This window comes from Typopeltis vanoorti, chromosome 1, assembly GCF_054136105.1.
Source record: "Typopeltis vanoorti isolate ZY-2024b chromosome 1, IOZ_Tvanoo_1.0, whole genome shotgun sequence".
In the NCBI taxonomy this organism is placed as follows: Eukaryota; Metazoa; Arthropoda; class Arachnida; order Uropygi; family Thelyphonidae; genus Typopeltis; species Typopeltis vanoorti.
Window position 1 is genome coordinate 109,962,295 of NC_143549.1, and position 18,545 is coordinate 109,980,839.

Consider the following 18,545-nt stretch of genomic DNA (forward strand, 5'->3'; position numbering starts at 1 on the left):
TATTTTGTCTAACTTGAAACTATTCTTTGTTTCAGTTTCTTATTCTTTTTTTCTTTTCAGAATGTATCTGGGAAACCTCCACCTGGACACTGTTTATCATTATGTAATAGGATACCCTGGCAGAATTCTTTGCAAAAAACTTTTATGGTATCGCATTCAAAGAAGACAGAAACTCTGGTACAGATTTTTAACTTCATAAATCTTTGCAATATGGAAAGCCACAATGTTAATGATGCATCAAGGTTTCAAATATCCCCTCATTTACTAATGGCAGATGTGAACTTTGAAAATGAATGCAATCAGAAAGAACTTAGGAGATCTAAACCACTCGACGGGAACTCACGAAAGAATATCAGCAGTGAAATTTCAGAAAAGGCTAAAAATAACAATAAACCTGTACTGTTTCAGGCTAATCTTAAAATGTTTTCCAGCAATGAGAGTAAGTCTAAAATATTAAATGAATCTACTGGCAAAGAAAAATCTAGTGAAGGTGAGTCTAAATATATACATTCAAAACATAGTGAAAAGCAATCAGAGGAAGAAATCTCTCCATGTTTTATTGAGATCAGCAATGAAGAAAGCAATGATTTTTATAACAAATCTGATTCTAGGAATGAAAATTGCCAACAGAAAGAATCTCCAATTAAACAGGATCCTAACTTTTTAAGCAATAATTTGACAAATTTTGAAGCAATTAACACTTTTGTTGATGATTCCATTGTGTGTGTAATTAATAAGTCTTTATCTGAAGCAGTAGATTCAGAAACCTATGCAACCTCTTTATTTACTCATTTCACTAACAAGGTACAAGATATTAAATCTCCTCCCCTGTTAAATAGAGCTGTATTTCATTTAGATAAAATAACTCTTTCACCAATAAATATAGCAGATATAGTTAATATAGATGAGAATATTTCATATAGTGTATTAAATACAAATCTTGAGAATAGCAAAATGAAGGGGAAAGAAGAAGTTAATAGTAAACAGAAACTTGATCAGCTGGAAATGAGTCCATTAACTAGCACAGGAAGTGATGCTATATTACCTCTTGAACCTGATACTACATGTGCACCCATCTGGGATTTGTGTTCTGAATTTACTGATATTGCATTTTTAGCATCAGAATCAGGGTTGCCATCATCAACACCAAAAAAAATGCTATTAAAGGGAAATAATCAGTCCAATAAAAATATAGTAAACACATCTCCAAAGAATATGTCTTATACAACAGAAGAGCATAACTGGACTTGCCAGTTTGGTTTAATGTTTGACTTTGATACTGCAGAGCAGCAACAGAAAAACGAGTGCAAAACTCAGTTTACAATGACGCAGTTAACAAATATGATTGATAATTCTCTAAGAGTAAGAAATAATGAAGATGAAAAAATTCATGAAAAAACATTTTTAAAATTATCTTGTTCAGATAAGAATATTAATCTTGTTTATAAAACAAAAAAACAAAATTCTTTAGAAACCATATTAGAAATACCATCAGATAATCATACTAGTTCTGCAAGACTCAGTGGTCATACTGTCTCATCAGATTTTAAAAAGAACATATCACCTTCACATGAAGTACAGAATTCTCCTGAAATGGCACCTGTATCATTAACATCCCTTTCTTCCAATAAATTGGAATGCGCACAGTTCGATCTTATGTTTGATTGTGAATCTAATGATTTATTTGAAAATGTTACTCAATCATCATCTAACCAACTAAGTGCTGATTGTTTATCACTGGTAGAGAAGAGATTTGGTTCTGTTTCTTTTTATACTAAAGATGAACAGCATCATGATATTCAAGATACACAAAAGAGTGATCCATTAATTTTGCCTGTTACCAATAGGACTTCCTGTTCAAGGTCTTTAAAATTCAAAGATAATTCTATAAGTTGTGACATTTCAGCTTCTTATGACAGTGAAATTGGTAAGTTTTTTTTAACCCTATACTAGTTTGAAATTTTCTTTATTTTTTTATTTTTAGTGTTTTGGTAATCTCTTAATCTCCCTTAGTAGAGAAATCTATAATTTTGAAACCATATAAAGCAGTGATTAGCATCCTGCAACTTATGGGCTACATGCTCATTGATCCATTTTATGCAACCTGCAAAGTGTTTTCTTAACATGCTGAAATGTTGTTCATCAAGGTGGTCTTTAGATAAATCATAAAATTGTCAGCAGGCTTTATTGTTTTCAATTTTAATATTTTTAATTAATGTGATTTTTTCCCCCACAGGCTGGAAGATTTTTTACATCAAATGAGATACAAGAAGTTTATAGGAAATGTTCATTGATTTAATTCAATAAAGGTGTGCTTGGAGTGTATGAGAGGGAAGTGAGAGGATAGATAGTATGGATTGTAGGAGTTGGTTGATAGGAGAAAAAGAGAGGATATGATAGAAACATTGTGTTAGTTATAGGTTTTTATACGATTCATGCAGGGGAAATGTTTCAACTTAGCTAGAACAGGAGGTCATCCCTGAAAGGTGAATAAAAGTGTGTTTAGTATAGCGGTGTGTGGACTAGATTTTTTACTTGGAGAGTTGTGAATGAGTGGAATATGTTGCCAGAGTCAGTTGTGAGTGAGTTGTCTATTAATGGGTTCAAGGAGGGATTTTATAGATTGTGTGGATTGTTTGAGACTCCATGAATGAGTCTCCATGGAGGTGCTTATACAATAATAATAAAAATCATAATAAGATAACTTTTTATGATCATCTGTGAATTTATTAATGCTTTTTTCTGATTTTTTTTATTTTATTTAGCAACATGAAGTTAGTATTCAGATTTAAAATAAAACTTTGTATTTTTGGTTCTCAGATGACTTTCAGCTGCCAAAGACCAAAAACTATCCTGTGACCCACTTGCAATCATTACCAGTCAGCAAAAAAGTAAAGGTATTTATTTAAATTATTGTAATTACAGAAACATTTGTTTATTCTTGATTGTGATTTTTTTTGTTAGCTTTTCATTGTTTTTGTTCTTTTGAAATCAGTTTTAAATTAACAGATAACCTGTTTAGTAGGGGAGAATGTGGGAAATTACTATCTAGGAAAGTGTAAAAATCACTTATTTAAATACTTAAAAATGGTTTCATGCTTCCCAGGACAGTCATTTTTTTAATATTTTTTATGTGGCTCCTTACCTACGAAAGGTTTATTTCTCAGCCTATAGTACATTCATACCAGGCGTGGGTTAAGGATTTTAATTTATTTTATTTATTTATTATTTTTTATTTTTTTTTTTAGTTTTTTCCCAGATCTGGAAACCCTGCTGTTGAGATCAAACATGGAACTTTTTTAAGCCACTTCAGGCCTCCAATAAGCAGAGTAGTACCAATTATATATTTGGTTTAATCCTTTATCCAAGTGTAAGCAAACAAAGTTTGCGCCTGAAGTATTTTCAGGACGGAGGCAACTCGTAGTAAAGTTGGTATAAGTTCTGATCACTTGCCTTAGTATTCCATGATGCAAAGCACATCTCCTTGTGGACATGTTAATGCTATGCATTAAGGGAAGGGTCACTACCCAAATTAGTTTCAACCTTTATTGAGGTCTCATCAGTGGGAGGTAGACTCAGAGGTGATACCAAGGTTAAAGTAATGCAGAAGTCATATTTTCATATACGAGTTGCCAAAAGGCGTCAACACCTTATTATTAACTTTATTGTACAATGAAACCTGTGGATAATTCATGAATAAACAAACATACGTAATAACCACAGTAATCAGTTTTAATAAGTAGATATTTCATCCTAAGTATCTTAGGACATTGTCAGTACAGCTAATTCAAACAATACCAGGAATAACATACAGTTAGGGCGCATGATTACAATGGAATCCAAATATGCATGCAATAGCGTGTTATAGAATTAAATTAAAATATATCTTGAGATGAAAAAAAAACATTATAAGATAACATATAAAAATAAATAAAAATAACTAAATAAAATTATTTTACACAATTTTGTATGACAATTTCCCATACTTTAGGAATAGCAAGAACATCATTAAGGTTTTAGATTTGGTCTGTGAAGTAGGGCTTTAGCACTTTCTTTATATAAATGTTCATGTTTATATAAAGATCTATGTAGAAGTTTGGTCTTTTTCCAATGGATCCTATGGTTTGGGTTTTCAGCTCCATGTTGTGTGAAGCCAGATTTCTGCAGTTTGATAAGACGGATATGATCTTGATGTTCTGAAATGCGTTTATGAACAGATCCACCTGTCTGTCCATAGTAAGACAATCCACAGGAGCATGAAACCTTGTACACACCAGGTAGCATCAGAGGTGAGAGTTTATCTTTAGGAGAAGGTAACAAGTTATTGATCTGGTTGATTGGTTTGTAAGTAGTAGCAAGTTTGTATTTCTTCATAATTTTTGAAAGACATTCGGAGATGCCTTTGACATAAAGTATGGGAAGCCTACAGACTTGTTCTTCTCTAGGTTGATGTGTGGGAAAGTGACTGATGATTTTTTGAGTTGTTTTAAGATTGTATCCATTTAGTATGGCTGTATTTTTGATTATTTCCAATTCTTGGTTTAGAGATTCTTCTGAGAAGAAGAATCTGTGTGCTCTGGTTACTAATGATTTAACGATGCCAAATTTTTGAGATGGATGATGAGAAGAAGAATTGTGAATGTAGTGATCTGAAAATGTCAGTTTGTGATAGACAGAAGTGGAGATGGAACCATCTTCTTTTCTTTGGATGTGTAAATCCAGAAAGGAGATACACATCCAAAATATACAGATTCTTTTTCTAGTGTGAATTTGATGTGAGGATGAAGAAGGTTTACTTTATCTAGAAACAGGTGTAGTTCTTGTTCGGAATGACCCCAGATAGCAAAGACGTCATCAACATATCATAGCCAAATTTTTGGTTTAGGTTTAAATGTGAAAATTTTTTCTTCAAGGTATTCTAGAAACAGGTTTTCTAAGTTTGGTGATAAGGGAGACCACATTGCTGTTCCCTCCTCTTGCTCGTAAATTTTCTCTTTCCAAGTGAAGTAACCAGACATAATAACAAATTTGAATAATTCAACAATATCAGATGGAAATTTTTGAGTTAATAAGTCTACCGTTTCCTTATGGGGAATATTTGTGAAGAGGGAGACAATGTCGAAGCTAATTAGCATATCAGTTTCCAACAGTTGAATATCTTTTATTTTTGCATGAAACTCTGTTGAATTTTTAATTCATGAGGCTGAGTGGCATATGTGAGGATGGAGAAGGGTAGATGAAAATCTTGATAATTTGTAAGTCGGGCTGCTAACAGAATCCACGATGTCTGAGTGGAACATTATTCTTGTGAAGCTCAGATAAACTGTATGTTCTAGGAGGCCTAGCATGGTATATTCTGAGTTTTTTATTGTTTCTTCATCTAAGGAAGTGGTTTCATCAATAACTTGTTGAGTTTCTTGAGCTGGCTTTTTTTTGTAGGATCATAATCAAGTTTGGCATATGTACTTCAATCTCGGAGTAGTAAATTCATTTTTTGGTCATATGACTGGTAGTATCTAGAGCAACAGTGGTATTTCCTTGTCAGCTCTGGTAATGATTATGTGTTTATTACGTTTTAAGGAGGTAAGAGCTTTCAATTCTGATGATGGTGAGATATTCAAGTCTGAAGGTTTGGCATCATTGATTATTTTGTCTATTTCAAAGCAAAGTATGTTGGTTTCAATACTGGAAAGATGATCGATGTTTCTTTCAATGTTGTGGATAAAATCTAAATATGGAAAGATTTTAGTGAAATGGCAAACTCATTAACCTCTTGCTAGAACATTTAATTCAGCTTCTGTTAGTGGACGGCTAGATAAGTTGACAACCCAGTTTTCAGTCATAATTTGTTGGTATTATTCTTAGATCGATTTAACAAATTAAGGTATTTTTTATGTAGATTAATATTATTTTTATCAAATGCTTTGATCCCTGAAATTTTTGAGACACTAATAATCACTTGTAGCAATGCTTGATTTAACATATTTGACAATTCTGCTTCTAATTCTGTAATTTTTTAATTATTTGTTGCCAATTCATGTTTAGAAACTCATAACTGATTAAGCAGTAAGGAATGGCTTGCTCTCTTATAGATTTTATGAGCACCTGGTGATTTGATAACTTCCTTTAGTTTAGCCAATGTTGGAATGTGTTTATCGCATCTGCATTTTTTTTTTTTTAAAAAAAGAGATTCTAGCACGAAGCTTACCCTGTTTCAATTGAAGTTTGCCTAGTAAGTCTGTCTTCTGTGCTGTCAGTTCCCCATGAAGGAATAAGACTTTATTGTACAATGAAACCTGTGGAGAAATATCTACTTATTAAAACTTATTACTGTGGTTCTTATGTGTGTTTGTTTAGTCATGAATTTTCCAAGTGTTCATAAAATCTATCAGAAAGCAAGCCATTCCTTACTGCTTAATCAGTTACGAGTTTCTAAACATGAATTGGCAACAAATAATTTAAAAATTAAAGAATTAGAAGCAGAATTGTCAAATACGTTAAACCGAGAATTGCTACAATTGATTATTAGTGTCTCAAAAAATTTGGGGATCAAAGCATTTGATAACAATAATATTAATCTACATAAAAAATACCTTACTTTGTTAAATCGATCTAAGAATAATACCAACAAATTACCGACCGAAAAATTGGTTAACTTATCTAGCCATCCACTAACGGAAGATGAATTAAATGTTCTAGCAAGAGGTCATGAGTTTGCCATTTCATCTGAATTTTTTCCATATTTAGATTTTATCTACAACATTGAAAGAAACATCGGTCATCTTTCCAGTATTGAAACCAATAGACTTTGTTTTGAAATAGCCAAAATAATCTATGATGCCAAACCTTTGGACTTGAATATTTCATCATCAGAATTGAAAGCTCTTACCTCCTTAAACATAATAAAAACATAATCATCACCAGGGCCAACAAGGGAAATACCACTGTTGTTCTAGATACCATACTGTATGACCGAAAAATAAATTTACTACTCCAAGATCAAAACACATATGCCAAACTTGATTATGATCCTACAAAAAGACAGCTCAAGAAGTTACTCGATGAAACTACTTCCTTAGATGAAGAAACAATAAAAAAACTCAGGACATACCATGCTAGGCCTCCTAGAACATTCAGTTTATCTGAGCTTCACAAGAATAATGTTCCACTCAGACATTGTGGATTCTGTTAGCAGCCCGACTTACAAATTATCAAGATTTTTATGTAACCTTCTCCGTCCTCACATATGCCACTCAGCCTCATGAATTAAAAATTCGACAGCGTTTCATGCAAAAATAAAAGACATTCAACTGTTGGAAACTGACATGCTAATTAGCTTCGACATCGTCTCCCTCTTCACTAATATTCCCCATAAGGAAACAGTAGACTTAACTCAAAAATTTCCATCCGATATTGTTGAATTATTCAAGTTTGTTATTATGTCTGGTTACTTCACTTGGAAAGAGAAAATTTACAACCAAGAGGAAGGAACAGCAATGTGGGTCTCCCTTATCACCAAACTTAGCGAACCTGTTTCTAGAATACCTTGAAGAAAAAATTTTCACGTTTAAACCCAAACCAAAAATTTGGATATGATATGTTGATGACATCTTTGCTGTCTGGGGTCATTCCGAACAAGAACTACACCTGTTTCTAGATATAATAAACCTTCTTCATGCTCGCATCAAATTCACACTAGAAAAAAACATCTCTACAGGGTATCTCTGGATTTACGCATCCAAAGAAAAGAAGATGGTTCCATCTCCACTGCTGTCTATCGCAAGCTTACATTTTAAGGTCATCACATTCACAATTCTTCTGCTCATCATCCGTTTCAAAAATTTGGCATCATTAAATCATTAGTAACCAGAGCACACAGATTCTGCTCCTCTGAAGAATCTCTAAACTAAGAATTGGAAATAATCAAAAATACAGCCATACTAAATGGATACAATCTTAAAACAACTCAATAAAATCATCAATCACTTTCCCACATCAACCTAGACAAGAACAAGCCTGTAGGATTACCTTATGTCAAAGGCATCTCCGAACGCCTTTAAAAAATTATGAAGAAATACAAACTTGCTACTACTTACAAACCAATCAACCATATCTATAACTTGTTACCTTCTCCTAAAGACAAACTCTCACCTCTGATGCTACCTGGTGTGTACGAGGTTCCATGCTCCTGTAAATTGTCTTACTGTGGAGAGACAGGTAGATCTGTTCATAAACGCCTTTCAGAACATCAAGACCATATCCGTCTTATCAAATCGCAGAAATCTGACCTCGTACAACACAGAGTTGAAAATCCAAACCATAGGATCCATTGGAAAAAGACCAAACTTCTACATAGATCTTTAAAACAGGAATGTTTATATAAAGAAAGCGCTGAAGCCCTACTTCACAGACCAAATCTAAACTGTAATGACGTTATTGCTATTCCTAAAATATGAGAAATGATCATATAAAATTGTGTAAAATAATTTTCTTGATTTTTATTTTTTTATTTTTTTTATATGTTATCAAGTAATGTTTTTTTCCCCTCCAGATATATTTACATGTCTCCAATGAGATGTGCTTTGCATTATGGGATACTAAGGCTGATCAGAACTTATACCACCTTTACCATGTGTTGCCCCATTCCTGAAAATACTTCAGGTGCAAACTTTGTTTGCTTACACTTGGATAAAGGATTAAACCAAATATATAATTGGCAGCATAGCCAAGTGAAAAAACTTCCGTTAATGAGAGTAGTAGTAGTCCCATACTGAACAATGAAATTCATCTCCTAAAGACTTTGCCTTTCACAAACATCCATCCCCATGGTGAATTTCAAACCTGTTGGTTGGAGAGTGGATACACTAAGTCATCAGCCAGTCTGGCAAATTCAATTCAAAGTAACCTCTCCCTGATGTATATGTTATTATGTATACATCTGTAGTACTTCAAAAAGAAAGAAAAGGGAATCTGCCTTAAATAGTGGCATTAAATTATTGAAAGACACTGTTACTTACTAAAAGCAAATATGCTGAAATTTGAAAATGCTACCTGACCAGCATATGCTCTATCTCTTTTCACTGGAATGTTTGAATAATTTAAGAAATGGCAAGCATTATCTGTTGTTGTTGTTGTTGTCTTGTCCTTTGAAGAGTCTTAGATGTTTCCGTGCGCTCTTTGTACTGCTTTGGCTAAGCATTATCTGTGAAATCTCTGTTAAGATATACAGTAGTATATCGCTAATCCGAACGAATAAAAACCGTGCTCATTCGGATTAGTGAATTTTTGCCCAAGAGACAACAATAACTAGCGTTTAAGACAAAAGTAATCTGATTCTAATGTACATCAATTTAATTCTGGAAATAAATGAAGTAACTCAGAAAAAAAAAGCTACTCTACTGTAATGTAAAACTTAAAAAGTAATATAAGTTTATTTTAGTAAAAAATTTAGTTTGTATATATCTTTATTGTTGAGGATCTTGATTTAATAAAATTGCATAGTTCAGTACATAACTTAATTTAGTCCATGCGGTTAGCCTAGTGGCTTTGCGCTTCACAACCATATGCCTGGGGAAGGAGTGTCCCAGGTTCGATTCCCGTCGAAGACGTGAGGAACTTGAGGATCTTCCTCAGGCATAGCCAAGTTAGCCGGTTTTGGGCGCTGCCAGTAGGGTTTTTTCCGCCAGTTTATCTGGCATTTTTCATCCCGCAAGCAGGCAAACCGGCCACGTGAACATACACTGATACAGTCAAAAATATATCCCCAGCGGCAGGCTAGGCGACAGGTCGGTTGGGAGTGGTACTAACAAGAAGTCGCATCTAAGTAACATGCGAACCCTGCATAGGAAGCGGGAATAACGCGTAGTGAAAGAAGAAGTACATAACTTTATTTGCATAAAAAAATTACTTTCTTCTATACAACACACAAAACAAAGTTTCACAAAATAACACAAAAAAGTTTTTTTTTACTTTCTCTGTAAAAAAAGTCACTGATTTTCTTTCGCTTCTTGGAAGCTAAACGTTTTTCGAATGCTTCTTCTCGGAGCTTCATTAGCAATAAAACTTTGTGGAATGGCGTATCATTCTGATTAGCCCATTCTATACACATATTAAAACTGTCAACTGCCTATAATAATAAATTTAGTTTAATCCTTTATCCAAGTGTGAGCAAACAAAGTTTGCGCCTGAAAGTATCTTCAGGACTGGGGTAAGGTGGTACAACACCAGGTCAACTCGTTGCAAAGGTGGAGCAAGCAACCAACAACTCCTGTCTCAGTATCTCCTATAATGCAAAACACATCTTGCGGATATGTCTAATGTTATGCATTAAGGGAAGGGCCCACTACCCAGACTAGTTTCGACCTTTATTGAGGTCTCTTCAGTGGGAGCCAGGCCCAAGTGGAGATACCAGGCAGAAGCATTAGCAGGTCATCTCCACCTATAGGAATTGCCAAATGGTGTGCCACCCTTTTTTAATAAATTACTCTGGATTTAGAGAAAGATGTTGAAATTTTATTTTTCACTTGGTTAGAGTATAATAAATTTAGTTTAATCCTTTATCCAAGTGTGAGCAAACAAAGTTTGCGCCTGAAAACAACTTTCTCTAAATCCAGAGTAATTTAGTAAAAAAAGGGTGGCACACCATTTGGCAATTCCTATAGGTGGAGATGACCTGCTAATGCTTCTGCCTGGTATCTCAACTTGGGCCTGCCTCCCACTGAAGAGACCTCAATAAAGGTCGAAACTAGTCCGGGTAGTGGCCCTTCCCTTAATGCATAACATTAGACATATCCGCAAGATGTGTTTTGCATTATAGGAGATACTGAGACAGGAATTGTTGGTTGCTTGCTCCACCTTTGCAACGAGTTGCCCTGGTGTTGTACCACCTTACCTCAGTCCTGAAGATACTTTCAGGCGCAAACTTTGTTTGCTCACACTTGGATAAAGGATTAAACTAAATTTATTATACTCTAACCAAGTGAAAAATAAAATTTGTCAACTGCCTCTTCATGTTTAACTTTTTTTTCTTTGAATTCTTTATCGTCATTATCGTCTGCTAATTCATTCTGTAGCATCATATTTATAATTTAAACATCTGATTTGATTTCGAATTCACTTTCGGTTCTACCTGTAATCCATTCCGTAACATCTATTTGTGAAATTTCAATATTTGGATTTATATTTTTAACCAAATTATGCACATTTTGAATTTCTGCTTTTTGTGTATCACCGTAGTTATCTTCGTAAATTCTGGAAGGCCACAGTTTTCTCCATGATACTCAAATTACTTCAGGTTTGAGGATTCCCAAGCAACATCAATTGAGAATGCTACATCCTTCAAATTTATATTTTTTATTGATGTGGTAACGTTATAATTTTGGGAAATTACATTTAAAAGCAGGTCTTTACGATCTTTTAATTTAATGGATTGTATTATGTTCTGATCCATTGGTTGCAACAATGAAGTACAGTTTGCAGGCAAAATAATAGTACACAAAATAATAATATATAATAAATATAATAAAAATAATAAATAAAACTTTTTTTTCTTTCAAACCGCAGTTCAGATTACTGGAGGGTTCGGACTAAAGAGGTTCGGATTAGCGAGATACCACTGTAGTTACAAAATTTCTTTAAATTCTGTATGTAGCATATTTAAATTCATTTAATTCTGTATTTTTACAATAGATAATATTAGTGAAGTGTGGGACAGTATGCAAATATTTAATTATGAGATCAATGAATTATATCTGTTTGCGCTGCTTGGTGTGTGCGATACATAATTGAATTCAGCAAATTGTTGCATGGCTTTCATACTTTTTTTTTTTTTTTTAGAATATTAGGAATGTTGTTTAATTTGATTAGAATTGCATCCAAAACAACTAATGGTATTGATCAAATAGTTACACCAGTTCACTGTGCACTCTTTGGCTGATTTGCTACTTCCTGGAAATGTAAACTCTTGCGTGGTTACCAAAATCACATGCAACATGTTGATGTGAGACCATCTAATCCACAATCTTTATGGATACAATTCTTATATCCATGAAGAGAACAACTGAACTTTCATGCCATTGGGAAATCAAATTCAGTTGTTCTAAATATTATTTACCTACTGTAATTATATTAACCACTGAAACTTGAGTGATTATAGTAAACTTGCTGCAAAATAAATTGAATTATATGAAATTACATGATATCTGACTTCCTCCTGGTTAGCTATCAGTTTTCTAGTCACCTTAGTTAGTCTGGGTGACTGAATGGTTAGCCACTCCACATCCAGTAGATAGTTTGAATTGCACTATGGCAATTCAAAGCCCATCCCTGAAAGCTTGGAAGGCGCTGTAAAGTCTTTAGGTAGTAGATTACTTTCATTATCCAGTGTGAAATAACTGTTGCTTATTTGAAAGCTCACAGATTCCTTACCATTTAATTGTTGAACCTTTAGCCAACTTACAGCATTAAATATACCTCAGTTCCAATCTTTCATGGATTGGCTTGTCATAATAATAATATATATATATATATATATATATATATATATAAGGAAAAAAATATCTGACCATATCCTCCTTATACACCTCCTTGTCTGCCAAAATTCTTTGGAAAACTTCATCCACATTAATCTGGTAATGCCTTATTTATGAACTTATATGTTTCAATCATATTCACTAAACTCTGCAAATTGCATTCCTTCAACCCGTTCTCATATTCATTCTGAAGACCAGAAACCATCTTAGTCGATCACCTTTGGAATATCTCTTCATTCTTTTGAAAACCAGGAGACAAAATCTGCGTGCACTAATCCATATGTAGCCTGATCCAAGCCTTGCACACATAGACAGATAGAGTGGAACACACCAGTTTCCTCTGTCATTGCCATAATCCTCTTTGTTGTTCTCAAAATTTTATTGTGGTGTCCCTGAAATTTTAGGTCCATGTTTACCATCACTCCCAGATTCCTCATCTTCTCCACCTCCTCTGAGATATCTCCACCAATTGTATTCTCTAAATCTCATCTTTGTTTCACAACATTGAACTGATAATGCTACTCACTTGCCTATTCAGATCTATTCAAGTCCTCTTGCAAAGCTACAGCATCTGCTCTATTCATACTCAGTTTTTGTACATTATTGTTTATCTGTGAACAACTACACATCATCATTTAAACCTCTTCCAATATCATTAACATACAAGTTAAACAGTAATGCATTCAGAACTGACCCTTAGGGCTCACCTCTGATAACTTTCCTCTTCTAGAATATCACTCTCTGTACACATAACTTTCTGATATCTATCAGACAGCTAAACTGTAATTTAGTTCACTAGTCTATTGTCTGACTCTGGCTCCATCCATTTCAATTTAATTGTTAGCTTGTCATGTAGCAATATCAAAGGCCTTTGCAAAATCTAAGTATACTATCCTTTCTTTTAGGCTTGCATGGTGATCTGAATGCATTTTTGAAAATTATGGAGACAACTACCGTGTTTGAATAAAAACTTTAGTTTAATATAACTAAAATCTACAATTTGACGTTTCGACCTTTATGTCAAGGTCATCTTCTGGAGCGTACAAATATACACAAGAAACAAGCTATACTACAATCAAACTGGTTCGTTAAAGACACTGACCAACCGCTACCACAATTGTTGGCCTGACCTCTGGTGGAAAAAAAATCCATGGAAATGATACCCACAAGCGCTGCAATCATTATGGTAAGCTAAAGATTCGTATTTCTCTCTTGATCATTCGGCTTGCCTTTTTAAAAAGATGCAGAGACAATAACCTTATTCCGATCTGTTGGCCTGACCTCTGCTGGAAAAAAAATCCATGGAAATGATACCCACAAGTGCTGCAATCGCTATGGTAAGCTAAAGATTCGTATTTCTCTCTTGATCAATCGGCTGGCCTTTTTAAAAAGATGCAGAGACAATAACCTTATTCCAATCTGCATCAAGCTAAAAAAGAAATTTATGTCCGCTAATACACTACGTATCTATGACCGCACAGAAAAAGCAATGCTTAGAGAACAGATTCAAACAGCCCGCCAAAACTTAGCTACAACACAAAATCTAGTTTCTAAATTACAATCAGAACTATCGAACTATGTTAATCCAGACATTCTACAAACACTTGAAAGAATTACTGACAATTCGGCCAAGCATACCCTGGAAAAGAATAAAGAAAAACTCAAGAAAAAATTCCACAGTTTGAAACAACGGCAAAATATGGTGGCCAATCACAGGAATCCATCCAATCAGAGGACTTCCTCCCTGAGAAACAACAATGAACAACAAATAAGGGAGACAAGGAGCGACCAACCACCAACAAGCAAGAACCATGTGATTAACCTATCAAGCCACACCCCGAACAACGCCGAACTTACGCTGCTGAATAAAGGACTGAACTACGCAATAGCACCGAAAAAGGTAAACAAATTGGATTTTATCTACCACAATGAAAGAGGCATCAGATCCCTACCTAACAATATAGCAGATAAAATATGACTAGAAACCAGTAATGTCCTAAATATCAAGAAAACCATACAGAACAACCTGACTAAAATGGAATTAGCAGCAATTAATCATTAAAAGCCAAACAAAACATAATAACGAAAGCTGATAAAGGCAGTGCCACTGTTGTCTTTGACAGGTCAACATACATACTGCAAATGAATAGTAGCCGATAACAACACATATAAAATGGTAAATTATAACCCAACAAAAAGAATAAAGGATAAAACAGAAACACTACTAAAGTCCGTCACTTCTTGGCCACCAGACACGGTTAAAAAACTCAAACCCCACTACGCCTGACCCCCCAGAATATATGGGGTTCCGAAAATACACAAACAAAATGTGCCCCTTCGACCAATCGTGGAAGGAATAGACAGTCCCAATTACCACCTAGCCAAGAAATTAGCAGCAACACTCAAGGAGTTGGTAGGTCATTCCCCCTCCTACATAAAAAACACACAACACTTTATAAACAAAATCAAAAACATAACACTCGACAAAGACGACTCATTAGTCAGTTTTGACATTTCTGCCCTTTTCACTAATGTCCCCATCAATGACACAATTCTCCTACTACAGAACAAATTCTGCCCGACATTACGGCCCTCTTTGCCCACGTACTAAAGTCCGGTTACTTCGTGTGGCAAAACAAATTCTACCTACAAAAGGAAGGTACAGCCATGGGCTCACCATTATCCCCCCAAATCGCTAACTTCTACATGGAAACCTTTGAGCAAAGGGTTTGATTCTGCCACGCTACGACCAACAGTCTGGTTCAGATACGTCAACGACGTGTTCGCGATCTGGCCGCACGGGCGACAAACAATAAACACATTCCTCAGCCACCTAAACAAACAACACGAACGCATACAATTTACCATCGAAATCGAAAACCAAAATTCGCTCCCGTTCCTAGACACACTAGTTATACGTCTTCCTTCAGGTAGTCTATCCTTCATGGGCTACCGAAAACCGACACACACGGGCCAATACATACATGCGAATTCATACCACCACCTAGCACAAAAATATGGAGTCATTAACACCCTTAAAAACAGAACCACAACTATTTGCTCTAACCAGCAAGCTCTGAAACAAGAACTAAAAATCATTAGTGACACATTCATAAATAAAGGCTATAACAAAAATACTGTCAATAAAATACTCTGTAAAACCACAACAAAAACGAATCTAGATTACAGTAAAACCATAGCCATCCCATACATTAAAGGGCTATCGGAAAAAATAAACAAATTCCTACAACATTATAACCTCAATGCCAACTTTAAACCACCCACTAAACTTAAAACCGTATTCAGCTCCTCTAAGGATCCTCTCCTCCCATCAGCACATCCTGGAGTCTATTGCATCTGCTGCACCTGTAACTTACCGTACATTGGAGAAACAGGACGGACAATCCCTATACGCAAGAAAGAACATATTAGACACATCAAATGTAACCATTATGGTGAAGCAGGCCTCTCAGACCATGCACTTAACACCTTATACCAAATCAACTGGAAAAGCACCTGCTCCTTACACCGCACAAAAACTTGGTACGAAAGAAAATTTAAGGAATCTGCGAAATCCTGATAAACCACCCAAATATCAATAACAAAGATGGTATGAAAATTCCAAGGATCTGGATGGCACACATTAAGCCAACCTAATATGAAAGATTCAACATAAGTCAGGACTCTAGCCAATCCGCTAGTATTAGAAACCATTCCACTCCAACTGGCTGGAATGATGTTAATATATGTATATAGTAGACAACACAAATAATAGGACTCTAGCGTTGATGTATAATTTTTATTTTTTATTTTTTATTTTTTTTTATTTTTTTCCACCAGAGGTCAGGCCAACAATTGTGGTAGCGGTTGGTCAGTGTCTTTAACGAACCAGTTTGATTGTAGTATAGCTTGTTTCTTGTGTATATTTGTACGCTCCAGAAGATGACCTTGACATAAAGGTCGAAACGTCGAATTGTAGATTTTAGTTATATTAAACTAAAGTTTTTATTCAAACACGGTAGTTGTCTCCATAATTTCCAAAAATGCATCTAAGTATACTACTATGCATCTCCCTTGTCCAATGCATTTGTCACCTTGTTATAATAAGTAAGTAGATTGCTAAAATATGATATTCCTTTAACAAACCCATGAAGTCAAACAAAGAGAATGCTACTGTTGCCAACCCATTTCGGAATCTTGGGTCCTCACTTACCTCTCCAACACTTCAATCTCACTCTCTCTCTCACACTCACACACACACACACACAGAGAGAGAGAGAGGTTGACCTGTAATTTGATTTGAAGAGTTAGTCTTATCATCATCTTTATAAAGTAGAGTAGTTTTCCACATTATGAGGTACAGTTTTACAGAAGTTCTCATTCTGTACAGTGTGCTAGTTTGAATGTTTTCAATTGAATTTTAGTTGTAAAATTGGTATTTGTGAACTGTCTTTTTTTATGTGAATTCCATCTACCCTTTATCCTTAGCACTCTTTATAGTACAGATATTAAATAAGAAATAAAAGTGTTTCCTACTTTTCTTATTTAATATCTCTACTATATATATATATATATATGTATCCATGTATTTTTTTTATGTGAATTCCATCTACCCTTTAAGCTGTTTCCCACTTTTTCTATTAGTGAATTTATTTACATGAGTGTTTCAATTCAAGACTGATATGATAACTGATTATTGCATTCATTTTCAAAGTGAAAATTATTATGACAGTTGAAGAAGGTTAATGTAAGTAATTGACTAACACTGTATATAGTGTGTTAATACATATGATGTAACTGTGTTGTGATTCTCAGAGGTAAGTGGAGTTCTGTGGTTTTGTAATAATTATTTATTATTATTTTTTTTACAGGTTGTAAATCTGTTATAAATTAGTAGTGTGTGTGTGTGGGGGGGGGGGAACTAAAGGGTATATACTCTATGCCCTAGAACTCGACGTGATACTTTTCCAAACCACTTTTGGCCTCACTTTCAGTAAAGAGGTTGATGGTAGTCTCTCACCAGGTAATTGAAATTCATCTCTCACCTAAACATATTCATAAACATTCATACACAGTTTGGGTTTGAACCCATGAACTATTGATTGGAGAACGAATATGCTATTCACTTGGCCTACCAGGTTGGCAGTGAAACATTATAGAGAGGTATATTGATATGAAATCAGTTATGATAAACCCTTAATTGTAAAGCTTAAGTGCAATAATTTTGCATTAGCATTCTGTTTTTTGTCTTGCTTTCAAATAATTCCTGTTTATTGCAAGATAAAAGATTTAAAGTAAAGTGCTGCTTACACATTTATTGCAAAGGAAGTTTCTTTGTTCTGAATGATCAAATATACATGAGGAAAAATAAAATGTTTAACTTTGTTAATCAACCTTGTATCTCTGATAAGCTATCAGTATCTACTTCCTACTGATCTTTTAATAATATTTTAATATCTTTTAATAATAATAGGTTAGATAGAGTGAAAATGGCCTTTCCTACTATCTTTTGAGGAATAAAAGACCTCCCACAAACATTTACCAGTGGATCTTCTCCATCACTTCTTTACTCTCATTTCTAGAATCCAGACAACCAAACTTGCACACAGATCTGCTTATCTTTATAAGGCCTTATTAAAGCCTTATAAATGGAGAATAATAAACTCCTTATCCTTATTCGACACATGTTCGTTGTTTTAAGGATACTTGCGACATAAGACTGAATGATATAATCACGTAATCACAAGAAAGATATTTATTTAACCAAATATTTGGTTAAATATATTTGGTTAAATAAATATCTTTCTTGTGATTACGTGATTATATCATTCGACACATGTTCTTCAACAATTTGATGTGCTGTTTTGACCATTTTTGTAATATATCTTAAAAAAAAATGAAAGAGATTGAAAACGATAACCAAATGTTGGAGATTCACTGACAAACCCCTGAAGAAAACATTGATTGATTCAGCCAAGAGGCATGTGGTGAAGTTGTCTGCTAGGATAGAAAAAT

General features: G+C 34.4%; 1 protein-coding gene across 1 annotated transcript in view; it reads left to right on the top strand.

Moving 5' to 3' along the window:
* Fancm (FA complementation group M) overlaps positions 1-18,545 on the top strand; it is a 389,753-nt gene that overhangs the window by 206,420 nt on the left and 164,788 nt on the right. The window contains exons 12-14 of the mRNA XM_090395633.1: positions 61-1,362; positions 1,429-1,927; positions 2,821-2,891. Coding sequence (XP_090251759.1) covers positions 61-1,362; positions 1,429-1,927; positions 2,821-2,891 — 1,872 coding nt within the window. The remainder of the gene's footprint in view (positions 1-60; positions 1,363-1,428; positions 1,928-2,820; positions 2,892-18,545) is intronic.